The 13,418-nt window shown below is 44.6% G+C and overlaps 2 protein-coding genes across 2 annotated transcripts; one reads left to right on the forward strand and one right to left on the reverse strand.

The window, feature by feature from the left end:
* The first annotated feature begins 4,698 nt into the window (after positions 1-4,698).
* Positions 4,699-6,693, forward strand: PSMB6 (proteasome 20S subunit beta 6). Its single transcript, XM_061175338.1, has 6 exons — positions 4,699-4,814; positions 5,238-5,305; positions 5,630-5,761; positions 5,877-6,006; positions 6,205-6,349; positions 6,475-6,693. Exons 1-6 carry the CDS (start codon positions 4,713-4,715, stop codon positions 6,615-6,617), a joined length of 720 nt encoding a protein of 239 aa, XP_061031321.1. The 5' UTR covers positions 4,699-4,712; the 3' UTR covers positions 6,618-6,693.
* Positions 6,694-8,277: 1,584 nt separating this feature from the next.
* C19H17orf114 (chromosome 19 C17orf114 homolog) lies at positions 8,278-8,961 on the reverse strand. Its single transcript, XM_061176562.1, has 2 exons — positions 8,889-8,961; positions 8,278-8,450 (listed from the first exon to the last, which is right to left on the reverse strand). Exons 1-2 carry the CDS (start codon positions 8,959-8,961, stop codon positions 8,278-8,280), a joined length of 246 nt encoding a protein of 81 aa, XP_061032545.1.
* Positions 8,962-13,418: the final 4,457 nt, after the last annotated feature.

Below are 13,418 nucleotides of genomic sequence, written 5' to 3' on the forward strand. Positions count from 1 at the left end.
AAAGCATATCATGTCACTTCCCTGCTCAAAACTTTCCAATGGCTTCCTATTGCAGGAAATTTTCTGGATCATATTTTCAGCTGAGAATGATGAAAAGCTTCTCAAAGGCCCTATGTGATCTGATTGCACTAGCCAAACTGGCCTCGTCAGTATTCATTGAATATGTCAGGCATGATCCTGCCTCATGACTTTGCACTTGCTCTTCCCTCTGTCCAGAATGCTTTACCCCAAAATATATAAATGACTTCCCTCCTTCCTTCTGGTCTTTATTTAAATGTCTCTCCAGTGAGACCTTCCCTGATTATTCTTTCTAAAATTTCAACACACACACACACACACACACACACACACACACACATCTTCCTATCTCCCTTCCTTGCTTTTTCTTCTTAGTATGATTCACTATTTAACATGCTGTATATTGTACTTATTTTTTTGTCTCCCTTAATACATGTAAGTTCCATGGGGCTAGGAATTTCTGTCTACTTTGTTCCCTGATGTACTTCCAGTACCTCAAACTGTGCCTGGCACCTAGTAGACATTCAACAGCTTTTGTTGAATGAATGTATGAGCACTAAAAATAGTTCAGATGGCTGGAGACAAGAGTGTCAAAAAGAAAAGAGGGGATTGCACAACAAAGTAAATGTACTTCATGCTACTGAATTGTACACCAAAAATGGTTAAAATGCTAAATTTTATGTTATTTATATTTTATTACAATAAAAAATTTAGAAGTAAATAAGAGATGTGATTCCAGACAGGTGGGCAGGAGCGAGTACATGAAGGGCCTTATAAACTGTTATAGAGACAGGACTTTATCTTGAGAGTTAATTTTAAGTGGGGGATTGTCTGGATCATATTTTCAATTCAAAACACCAGCTCCAGGGACTCTCTGGTGGTCCAGTGAGTTAAGAATCCATCTTGCAATGCAGGGGACGCTGGTTCAATCCCTGGTCAGCGAACTAAGATCCCACATGCTGCAGGGCAACTAAGCCCACGTACTGCAACTACAGAGCCCACCCGCCACAACTAATGAGCCCCCGTGCTCTGGAACCCGCACATTCTGGAGCCTGCACACCACAACTAGAGAGAAGACCATGCACCACAACGAAAGATCCTGCGTGCCACAACTAAGACCTGACGTGGCGAATAAATAAATAAATAAATATTAAAAAAAAAAAAAAAAGCACCAGCTCCAGCTGCAGTATGTAGAAATAGTATGGCAGGTTCATAGGAGGACTACTCCACACAGTAACAGCAAAATACACATTCTTCTCAAGTGCACATGCAACATTCTCCAGGATGGACCATAGGGTAGGCCACAAAAAAGTCTCAATTAATTTAAAAAGGTTGAAGTCACAAAATATTCTCCAACTAAACTGGAGTGAAATTAGAAATCAATAGCAAAAGGGAATTTGGGAAATTCACAAGTATGTGGAAAGTAAAAAACACACTCCTAACCAACCACTGGGTCAAAGAAGAAATCACAGGGAAAATATTTTGAGGTTAGTGAAAATGAAAAGAAAACATACCAAAACTTGGGATGCAGCATAAGCAGTGCTCAGAAGGAAATGTGTAGCTATGAATGCCTATATTAAAAATGAAGAAAGATCTCAAATCAACAGCTTAACCTTCTACCTTAATAAACTAGAAAAAGAAAAGCAGGGAATTCCCTGGCAGTTCAGTGGTTAGGACTCCCTGCTTCCACTGCATGGGGCCTGGGTTCAATCCTTGCTTGGGGAACTAAGATCCTGCAAGCCACGTGTCACAGCTGAAAAGAAAAGAAAAGAAAAGAAAAAGGAGAGCAAACTAAATCTAAAGAAAGCAGAAGGAAGGAAATAATAAAGATTAGGGTGTAAATAAATGAAATAGAAAACAGAAAAACAATAGAATCAACTAAAACAAAAGTTGGCTCTTTGAAAAGACCACTAAGACTGACGAACCTTTAGCTAGACTGACCAAGAAAAAAAGAGAGAGGACTCAAATTATTAAAATCAAAAATGAAAGAGGGGATGCTGTGGAGCAACTAAGCCTGGGCGCCACAACTACTGAGCCTGCATTCTAGAGCCTGTGAGCCACAACTACTGAGCCTGTGTGCTGCCACTACTGAAGCCTGTGCGCCTAAAGCCTGTGCTCCACAACAAGAGAAGCCACCGCAATGAGAAGCCCGCACACCACAACGAAGAGTAGTCCCTGCTCGCCACAACTAGAGAAAGCACGCACACAGCAATGAAGACCCAATGCAGCCAAAAAAAAAAAAAAAAGAATTTATAGAAGAAAATAAAAAAGAGTATTAAAAAAAAAAATGAGGGACTTCCCTGGTAGCGCAGTGGTTAAGAATCCGCTTGCCAATGCAGGGGACACAGGTTCGAGTCCTGGTCCAGGAAGATCCCACATGCCACAGAGCAACTAGGCCCGAGTGCCACAACTACTGAGCCTGCGCTGTAGAGCCCGCGAGCCACAACTACTGAGCCTGCAAGCCACAACTACTGAGCCCGCGTGCCACGACTACTGCAGCCTGCGTGTCTAGAGCCTGTGCTCTGCAACAAAGAGAAGCCGCCACAATGAGAAGCCTGCACACCACAACGAAGAGTAGCCCCCGCTCGCCACAACTAGAGAAAGCCCACGCACAGCAACAAAGACCCAACGCAGCCAATAAATAAATAAATAAATTAATTAATTAATTTAAAAAAAAAAAAAGAAGAAAGAAAGAGGGGGAGTTCCCTGATGGCCTAGTGGTTAGGATTCCGGGCTTTCACTTCTGTGACCTGGGTTCAATCCCTGGTCAGGAACTGAGATCCTGCAAAAAAAAAAAAGAAGAAAGAGGAAACATTACTAACCATCTTACAGAAATAAAAAGTATTATAAGGAAATACTATAAACAATTGTAGGCCAATAAAGTAGATAACCTAAATGAAATGGACAAATTCCTAAAAAGACACACACTAGCAAACCTGACTCAAGAATAAATACAACATCTGGGACTTCCCTGGTGATCCAGTGGTTAAGAATCTCCCTTCCAGGGACTTACCTGGTGGCGCAGTGGTTAAGAATCGGCCTGCCAATGCAGGGGACACGGGTTTGAGCCCTGGTCTGGGAAAATCCCACATGCCGCGGAGCAACTAAGATGCAACTAAAAAGAAAGCCCGTATGCAGCAATGAAGACCCAACGCAGCTGAAAATTAATTGATTAATTAATTTAAAAAGAAAGTGAGGGCTTCCCTGGTGGCGCAGTGGTTAAGAATCTGCCTGCCAATGCAGAGGACACGGGTTCGAGCCCTGGTCTGGGAAGATCCCACATGCCGCGGAGCAACTAGGCCCGTGAGCCACAATTACTGAGCCTGCGCCTCTGGAGCCTGTGCTCCGCAACAAGAGAGGCCGCGATAATGAGAGGTCCGCGCACCGCGATGAAGAGAGGCCCCCACTTGCCACAACTAGAGAAAGCCCTCGCACAGAAACGAAGACCCAACACAGCCATAAATGAATAAATAAAATAAACAAAAATTAAAAAAAAAAAAAAGAAAGTGAGAAGACAGTCCATGGAATGGGAGAAAATATTTGCAAATTGTGTGTCTGATAAAGGTGTAGTATGTAGACTATAAAAAGAACTCTTACAATTAGGAGTATGGGATTAACAGATGCAAAGTACTATACATAAAATAGATAAGCAACAATGATTTACTGTATAGCACAGGGAGCTATACTCAATATCTTGTAATAGCCTATAATGGAAATATATATATATATATAACTTAATCACTTTGCTATACACAATATTGTAAATCAACTATACTTCAATTTTTTTAAAAGTTTGATGTAGGGAGTTCCCTAGTGACCGAGTGGTTATGATTCTGGGCTTTCACTACCGGGGCCCGGGGTTTAGTCCCTGGTGGGGGAACTAGGATCCCACAAGCCGCGCGGGGCAGCAAAAGAAAAAAAAAGAAAAGAAAAAGTTTGATGCTTTGCTCGTGAAGGGAAAAAAACCCCCTCATAACTCAACAATAAAAAGATAACCCAATTTTAAAACAGGCAAAGGACTTAAATAGATATTTTTCAAAAGAAGATATGCAAATGGTCAATCAGCGCATGAAAATATGTTCAATGTCACTCATCACAGAGAAAAGCAAAAACAACAACAACAACCCCACAAGATATCACTTCACACCCACTAGGATGGGTAAAATTAAAAATGCACCACAAAAATTAGGAAGTGGAGAAATCGGAATCCTCATTCATGGCTGGTGAGAATGTAAAACGAGGCAGCTGCTGTGGAAAAGCTGTCAGTTCCTTAAAATGTTAAAAAGTTACTAAATGACCCAACAATTTCACTCCTAGTGTATACGCCTAAGTATATACCTAAGAGAAATGAAAACATAGTGCGGTCATTCTAAATCGGAGACGCTCAAGTCTATCCTGAAGCCTCTTTGAATCGCAACTCCGATCGGATATATCAGTCCCGCGTACACCGATAGGAAAGTAGTTTTTCCAGACGGTTTGGAGCTGTTTGTTTCTTTTTTGTTTTTTGTTTCTTTGTTTGCCACCCACGCTGCCATCAAGCTCTCACGGTCGCAAAGAACGTTCACTACACATTTCTTTTCCTTTCTGCCGTCAACCGTGGCGCAGCTTCGCCCCCAGAAGGCCTCAGAGCACGACTAAAGAGAGTGACGGAGCGCTTTACGACAGTTGCTTTGTGGCCGTACCGGAGGAGGAAGATGGCGGCCACCTTAGTAGCTGCTCGGGGAGCGCGCCCAGCACCAGCCTGGGGGCCTGAGGCCATTACCCCCGACTGGGAAAACCGGGAAGTCTCAACAGGGGTGAGGAAGGACTCGGGGTTCACGAGATATGCACAAGGATTGAAGCGATGGAAAGATAAGGCTGGAGTGGGTTGGGAGAACTCGAGGGGCGGGGAAGAGAGGTGGTCTGTGTGATGCGCTCAGGCAGGGGAGGAGGTATCCTAAGGACGCTGGAGTGGTGTGGGAGGAGGTAGAAGGTAGGCTGAAGCGTGGAGTTCTGGAATCTTGCAGGACGAAAGCTTAAGGTCAGGGTGGACCTTTGGGAACTTAAAGATTGGATTTCTGGTATTCTGCGGGTTATTGAGAACCCCATGAGATTTGACGATGTGTTGGTGGCGCACGACTTTCTCATACTCTAGGGACTGGATAGACGGATCATTAAGGTTTGTGTATGCTGGAGAATATGGAGAGGCCCAGACTCACCCCTTTCTCCTCTTTTTCCAGACCACTATCATGGCTGTGCAATTTGATGGGGGCGTGGTTCTGGGAGCCGACTCCAGAACAACCACTGGGTGAGCTCAGGACAGATATGTGAAAGGTCTTCTCCCCATCTTTCCCTTCCTTCCTTGCCTGCCAGCCCATCCTTACCCTCCATAGACTACTGTGGGAAGGGAGGTTTCTCCCCTCCCGGGAGATAAGGATTTGTTCCAGCTTCTACTGCTTCGTAGTTCTCTTCACCTTTTGGTGAACTTCTTGCAAAAGTTTGTTCTCCAGCCTGCTTCAGTTTAGATGAGAACTAACAGGAAATACTGGAATTCCTGTTGAGGGAGTGGATAGTAAAAGATGAAAGTGGGAGACAGGTGGGGTCCTTCCCTCACTATTCTGCTATCCGGCAGGTCGTACATCGCCAATCGAGTGACTGACAAGCTGACCCCTATTCACGACCGTATTTTTTGCTGCCGCTCAGGCTCAGCAGCTGATACCCAGGCAGTAGCTGACGCAGTCACTTATCAGCTTGGTTTCCACAGGTACTTGTGGGCAGGGGGGGAGCAAGTATCTGAAAGGAGTTGGGACCTAAGGAGCTGAATAGTCTGACTCCCAGGTCCTGACACTGCCTTCCCTATGACTCCCTTCACCTTCTAGCATTGAGCTGAATGAGCCTCCGCTGGTACACACGGCAGCCAGCCTCTTTAAGGAGATGTGTTACCGATACCGAGAAGACCTGATGGCAGGAATCATCATTGCGGGCTGGGACCCCCAAGAAGGGGGGCAGGTCAGATACCACAACCCCGAGAACATTGGAACCATGCCTTTCATTCTCTCCCCACCGCAGGCATTTTCTACTTTTCCTTCCAGTCTCTACATCACATACTATTAACTTTTCGCAGACCAGTTCCGCAGTAGACAGGCGAACATACGTGTGTTGTGGGGAGGGTACAAATGGTGACACTCTTCTCCCTCCGTCTGGCAGGTGTATTCGGTACCCATGGGGGGTATGATGGTAAGACAGTCCTTTGCCATCGGGGGCTCCGGGAGTTCCTATATCTATGGCTATGTCGATGCTACCTACCGGGAGGGCATGACCAAGGAAGAATGTCTGCAATTCACTGCCAATGGTGAGAACTGCGGCTTCTGGGTCTGTGAGCATAAATCCCCATACTCAAGCCAGGTCAGCATTCCTCTTTCCTTGCCATGATCCCAGCATCTGCCTCCAATCCCAACTTTCTTCTTTTCTCCACAGCTCTTGCTTTGGCCATGGAGCGGGATGGCTCCAGCGGAGGGGTGATCCGCCTGGCAGCCATTGCAGAGTCAGGGGTAGAGCGGCAGGTACTTTTGGGAGACCAGATTCCCAAATTCACCATTGCCACTTTACCACCTCCCTGAATCCTAGGATTCTAAGATACAACAAGAGACACCCCATACTGATGACAAAATTCAATAAACAGTTTGTCAGTGAGAATCTGTGTGCTTTGGGGTTCTTTTCTTAACCTCAAACCTGAACTCCTCTGGCCCATTTCTGTTTGTATAAACCACTGCCCTGAGGGAGCTGGAGAGGACCCTTCTCCAGGCCATCATGCCCCACACTTTCGTTAGCATATCCAGGTCTTTGTGACACTAGTGTGGCTGGAGTGGAGGCTCCCAGCAAATGGCCCACTCCCCTCCCTGTTTAAGCCTAAGGGGGAACTCAGAATTCTGATAGAGACTGGAGTCACCTCCGCTCAGCCTGCCTCCTGCCTCCTGAGAGGCTACTGGCCCTAAAGTCAGAAAGACTCCACATGTCCGGCCCAGGCTCACAGTCCCCTCTCTTCACAGTCACCTCTGTCACCTCATCTTGTCAGAAGCAGCAGTGTGACCTCTTTGGCTTTTGGGAGGAAGTTGGACCTTGGTGCACATGGAGTTTAAGTTTGACCTTGAGTGGGAGAGGGCGGCCACTGGGAGTGCTGTGGGTCGGCTCCAGAAGCCACCATTCCCATGGGGAGGTGATGGGAAGTCACCTTTCAGCCCCACGGATAGGAAACGAGAGCAGGCTCTGGCCCCTGCAAGACGGTCCCCACTCCAGCCAAGTGCTCATTGACAGTGACTGACAGTCTTGCCCTAATCTACATTTCTCCAGTCTATGGATAAGGGAACTGTGGAAGCCACATTTGAAAACCTGGTTCTAGAATATAATCCTACCCTGGAGGATTTCGGGGGGTACAGAGGAGGCTTCCTAAGGAGGTGGTGAGGTCCTGAATTAAGTGAAGAAGGATCTCTAACACCAAACATGTGTACCTCAAAAGAACCAGTGCAGAGCTTTTGATTTTCTGCAAAACTTGTTCTCCCGGTCCTCCCTGTCTCAAGGCGTCTTTGATTCCTCTTTCGCTTGTACTCCACAGTCCTGAGAACTCTACATCCCTCAACAGAAAGGCCTTTCCTGACCACCTGAATTTTAAGAAACACCACCCTCCTCCACCCCGCTCTCACTTACCTGTTTAATTTTCTTCGTAGCAGTACTTACTGCTATCTCCTATTACCATGCTTATTTATTTATTGTCTGCCTCCCCTACCAGAAAGCAAATTCAGTGAGAAGAGAGAACTCCTTGTGCTTGATTCACTGATATATTTTCAATGCCTGGCAGGGAGTGGACATTTGATATTCATGGAACGAATACGCTCCCTAGCCCCATCTGCTGTCCTGCCTACCCCGCAACCGCTCCAAACTGCTCTCACCACACTCAACTCTGAAGCTTGATTTCAGCAAACCTACTTACTGCTAGGCACACCTGGGCGCTGCATGAGATCAGCTGCCTCCTGTTCCCCACTCCTGCGTCCTCACTCCCACCCCATGCTGCACTTCCCACCTCAGCCCCATAACAGCCCTGGTGTCGTGGTCCCCATCTCCTCTCCAAAACATACGCACATACACACAGCACTTGGCAATTCTCAGTGTATTTAATAAGAAGGTCATGAGGGATCTGAGGGAGCCAGACACTGGGATGACTGAGAAGGCCGGGGAAGGAAGGTTGCCAAGGCCTCCTGGAAGTTCAGCCCCTGGTTGTCCCCTTCAAATGGTGGAGTCATTGGCCGATGCTATGTCATGCAGCTGGTGGCGGAAGGAGAGACGGGCTTTCCTGCTGAAGTAGGCGCCAGACCCAAGGGACAGTATCCCTCCCTCAGCCACGATGGGGGCTACAGCTGGGCTGGGATCTGGATCTGGAGGGGCAGCTGGATCCAGGCCTAAAAGGGAGATTGGAGGGGGAAGAAGGGAGTTGTGGGTCAGGAGGAGGAAAGAGGCCAGGGAACCTAGGGGGTGAGTGTCGCTAGCATCAGCAGGGAGAGGAGAGGGGACATTGGCAGCAGGGCTGGCTTCCCTGGCCTGTGACCTATGCACTGGACACGGGGCCACACTCAGAAGGGCCCCCATGCTTGGTGTAATGCTCTGCTGTCACTGTCTTGAAATTCTTAATAATTTTTTTAATAAGGGGGTCCCACTTCTCCATTTCACACTGGGCCCTGCAAAGTGTTTAGCCAATCCTTTGGCGAAGTGATAGATCCACCTCCCGCCCAGGGGGCAGATTATCCTTTTCCCTTCCCTGATTTGAGCATTTACCTTTCTCCCCGGTGCAGTTTGTCTGTCTGCCTGGCAGCCCACCTTTTCCTCTGTCTCCCCCATACCTGCTCCTCTTTCAGTACCCCGCTGTCTCCAGCACCCACACCATGGGAAACACCATGCCCCCTTCAGACCCATCTCAATAATGGACGAGACTGGGATGCTGACAGTGGCCAGGAGCGCCCTAGGAGGGGTGTGGTTTCCAAGCCCCTCCACTGTGGGCAAAACTACCACTCAGCCTCAGACCGCCTGGTGATTATAGGCGCCAGGAGATGGAAGGGGGAGAAGAGGGAGGAGGGAAGGGGTGGGGGATCCCCCACTCAAACACCTATCCTTTTGTGCCCCCTTAATTTTGGAGTTGTCTCTGATCCCCATGGAGAAGCAGGAGAAGACTCGGAGGGGAGGCATGGTAGAGACAGACACACAAGTGCCGGCACAGACAAATGCAGTGAAAATTCATTGCAGCAATGCCAGACAACTTGGTGCCACGCTGGACCCTGCTGGGGATTCATTTGTATTTTATTTTATTTTTTGTTAATATTTATTTATTTGGCTGCGCCGGGTCTTAGTTGCGGCACGTGGGATCTTCGTTGCCAAGTGCGGGATCTTTTAGTTGCGGCCTGTGGGATCTCGTTCTCTGACCAGGGATTGAACCCGGGCCCCCTGCATTGGGAGCGCGGAGTCTTAGCCACTGGACCACCAGGGAAGTCCCTCATTTGTATTTTAGAATGAGATTCATTTGTATTTAGAATGCCCAAGATGTAAAAAATTGAAAGAATAGTTTATTTTTTTAGAACAAGAAACTTTACTAGTTAGGGAAATGTTATGTTCTCAAATGGTCCAGTAGCTCTCGACCCCTTTTATGAAAATAGTTGTAATTGATTAATTATGCTGTGCCAGGTAGATTCTAGGGACTTTTACATGTTATCTCACTTGATAGTGTCAATGATTTTTTTTTTTTTTTTTGTGGCCACGCCGTGCAGCATGTGGAATATTAGTTCCCGGACCAGAGACCGAACCCATGCCCCCTGCATTGGGAGTCTGAACCACTGGACCACCAGGGAAGTCCCTTTTTGTTTTTAACGTCAATGATCTTTTAAAGTAAGTGTTATTATTATGCTGATTTCAGAGATGAGGAATCAGAGGCACTGAGAGATTAGGTAGCTTGCCCAAGGTCACACAGGCAGTTATCAGAAGAGCAGTACTTTCCCTCACCCTCTTCAGTCTGACCCCAGAGTCCACTCTGTTAACTGCCACACTGAGCTTCCCAAGCATGTTCCTGGCAGGTATTGATGTCCTCAGCCAGGTGTAGGGCAGCCAGAGCCCGGGCTGGGAGCCTCAGGTCCACAGTATGCCAACCAAGGACTCTAAATGCCCTCCAAGAGCTATATTATCATTCCCTAAGGGTATCATGATGTGGGAAAGGTTGGAAAGCACTGCTGACTATGCTGCCTGACTGAAATCTGCTATTTTATTTTATTTCTTTTTAAATTTAATTTTTATTTTATATTGGAAAATCTGTTTTTTAAATTAACTTTATGGAAGTAAAAATTTACATACAATTTAATGCACACATTTTAGTGTACAGTTCTATGAGTTTTGACAAGTGCATACACCCATGTAATCACCACCTGAATCAAGATATAGGACATCTCCATCACCAAGTTCCCTGTGTGGCCTTTACTGTCCCTCTTTTTCCCCACTCCCTGCCACAGGCAACTACTGATCTGATTTCCATCACTATAGATTGGTTTTTCTGTTCCAGAACTTTATATTAATGGAATCGTATAGTACTACTCTTTTGTGTATGCTTCTTTCAGCATAATGGTTTTGAAATTCACCCGTGTTGTATGTATTAACAGTTTGTATTATTTGTAATAACAACTTTATTGAGAAATAATTGATGCGCCATAAAATTCACCCTTTAAAGTCTACAATTCAGTGGTTTTTTACTATATTCACAGAGATGTGCAACCATCACAACTAATGTTATAACCTTCTCATCACCCTCAAAAGAAACCCTGTACCCATTAGCAGTCACTCCCCTGTCCTTCTCCCCAGCTACTGTCCCACCTATGGTCTCTTTGGATTTACTTATTCTGGACATTTCATAGAAATGGAATCATATAATATGTGGTCCTTTGTGTCTGGCTTCTTTCGCTTAGCATAATGTTTCAAGGTCCATCCCTGTTGTAGCATGTATCAGTACATCATTCCTTTTTATGGCTGAATAATATTCCATGGTAGGGATACACCACATTTTGTTTATCCATTCATTACTTGATGGACATTTGGTTTGTGTCTACTTTTTCGCTATTTGAATAATACTACTATGGACATTCATGTACAAGTTTTTGTGAGGGCATACATTTTCAATCCTTTTTGGAATATACTTAGGAGTGGAATTGCTGGGCCATGTGGTAGCTCTACGCTTAACATTTTGAAACTGTTTCCAAGGTGGCTGTACCATTTTACACTTTATTCATTTTTATTGCTGAGTAATAGTCTATAGGCCACAAATTAATCAAAATAAAAAACCCTCTGCTTTTCCAAAGGCACCATTATTTTATTTATTTATTTATTTTGGCCACGCTGAGTGGCTGGGCCCCAGCAGTGAAAGAGCCAAGTCCTACTGGACCAATAGGGAATTCCCAAAAGGCACCATTATTTTAAAAAGACAAGCCACATTCTGGGTGAAAATATTTGCAATACATATATCTGATGAAGGATTTGTATCCAAAATATATAAAGAACTCTTACAAATCAATAATAAGACAAATAACATGGTTTTTTAAAAAATCAGTGAAAGAATTGAACACTTAAAAAGAGATATAAAAATGGTCAATTAGCACATGAAACATGGTCAACATCATTAGTCATCAGAGAAATGCAAATAAAACTATGATGATGTACTATTTTACACTTATTAGCATGGCTAACACTAAAAAGTTAGACAATATCAAATGTTGGCCATGCTGCAGAACAAATGGAATTATCATACATAGATTTTGGAAATGTAAAACAGAACAACCATTTTGGAAAACAGTTTGGCAGTTCCTTTTACCCCCTATCTTAAAATATTTCACTTATTTAAAAAGTGCTTTTGGGCTTCCCTGGTGGCGCAGTGGTTGAGAATCTGCCTGCCAATGCAGGGGACATGGGTTCGAGCCCTGGTCTGGGAAGATCCCACATGCCGCGGAGCAACTAGGCCCGTGAGCCACAACTACTGAGCCTACGCGTCTGGAGCCTGTGCTCTGCAACAAGAGAGGCCGCGATAGTGACAGGCCCGCGCACCGCGATGAAGAGTGGTCCCCGCTCGCCACAACTAGAGAAAGCCCTCGCACTGAAACGAAGACCCAACACAGCCAAAAATAAATAAATAAATAAAATTAAAAATAAATAAATAAATAAATAAATAAATAAAATAAAAAAATAAAAAGTGCTTTTTCGGAGCTGGAGGAATCAGGCTCCCTGACTTAAAACTATACCACAAAGCTACAGTAATCAAGACAGTATGGTACTGGCACAAAAACAGAAATATAGACCAATGATACAGGATAGAGTGCCCAGAGATAAACCCACACACATATGGGCACCTAATTTACGACAAAGGAGGCAAGAACATACAATGGAGAAAAGACAGCTTTTTCAATAAGTGGTGCTGGGAAAACTGGCCAGCTACATGTAAAAGAATGAAATTAGAACACTACCTAACACCATACACAAAAATAAACTGCAAATGGATTAAAGACTTAAATGTAAGACCAGACACTATAAAACTCTTAGAGGAAAACATAGGAAAAACACTCTTTGACATAAACCACAGCAAGATCATTTTTGACCCACCTCCTAGAGTAACGGAAATAAAAACAAAAATAAACAAATGGGACTTAATTCAACTTCAAAGCTTTTGCACAGCAAAGGAAACCATAAACAAGACAAAAAGACGACCCTCAGAATGGGAGAAAATATTTGCAAATGAAACAACAGACAAAGGATTAATCTCCAAAATATACAAACAGCTCATGTGGCTCAATATCAAAAAAACAAATAATCCAGTTAAAAAATGGGCGTAAGACCTAAATAGACATTTCACCAAAGAAGACATACAGATGGACAAGAGGCACATGAAAAGATGCTCAACATCACTAATTATTAGAGAAATGTAAATCAAAACTACAATGAGGTATCACCTCACACTGGTCAGAATGGTCATTATCAAAAAATCTAGAAACGATAAATGCTGCAAAGGGTGTGGTGAAAAGGGAACCTTCCTGCACTATTGGTGGGAATGTAAATTGATACAACCACTATGGAAAACAGTATGGAGGTTCCTTAAAAAACTAAAAATAGAACTACGATATGACCCAGCAATCCCACTACTGGGCATATAACCTGAGAAAACCATAATTCAAAAAGAGACATGTACCACAATGTTCATTGCAGCACTATTTACAATAGCCAGGACATGGAAGCAACCTAAGTGTCCATCAACAGATGAATGGATAAAGAAGATGTGGCACATATATACAATGGAATATTACTTAGCCAAAAAAAGGAACGAAATTGAGTTATTTGTAGTGAGGTGGATAGAC

The sequence above is a fragment of the Eubalaena glacialis genome, chromosome 19 (genome assembly GCF_028564815.1).
Source record: "Eubalaena glacialis isolate mEubGla1 chromosome 19, mEubGla1.1.hap2.+ XY, whole genome shotgun sequence".
NCBI classification, from domain to species: domain Eukaryota; kingdom Metazoa; phylum Chordata; class Mammalia; order Artiodactyla; family Balaenidae; genus Eubalaena; species Eubalaena glacialis.

What these genes read in the sequence shown, in the direction of transcription:
- PSMB6 (XM_061175338.1), top strand. Translation starts at nt 4,713, where the DNA reads ATGGCGGCCACCTTAGTAGCTGCTCGGGGAGCGCGCCCAGCACCAGCC. An exon ending in ACCGGGAAGTCTCAACAGGG is followed by an intron (nt 4,815 to 5,237) that starts GTGAGGAAGGAC and finishes CTCTTTTTCCAG; the next exon opens with ACCACTATCATGGCTGTGCA. An exon ending in TCTGCAATTCACTGCCAATG is followed by an intron (nt 6,350 to 6,474) that starts GTGAGAACTGCG and finishes TTTTCTCCACAG; the next exon opens with CTCTTGCTTTGGCCATGGAG.
- C19H17orf114 (XM_061176562.1), bottom strand. Translation starts at nt 8,961, where the DNA reads ATGGGTCTGAAGGGGGCATGGTGTTTCCCATGGTGTGGGTGCTGGAGA. An exon ending in GGGTACTGAAAGAGGAGCAG is followed by an intron (nt 8,451 to 8,888) that starts GTATGGGGGAGA and finishes TCTCCCTTTTAG; the next exon opens with GCCTGGATCCAGCTGCCCCT.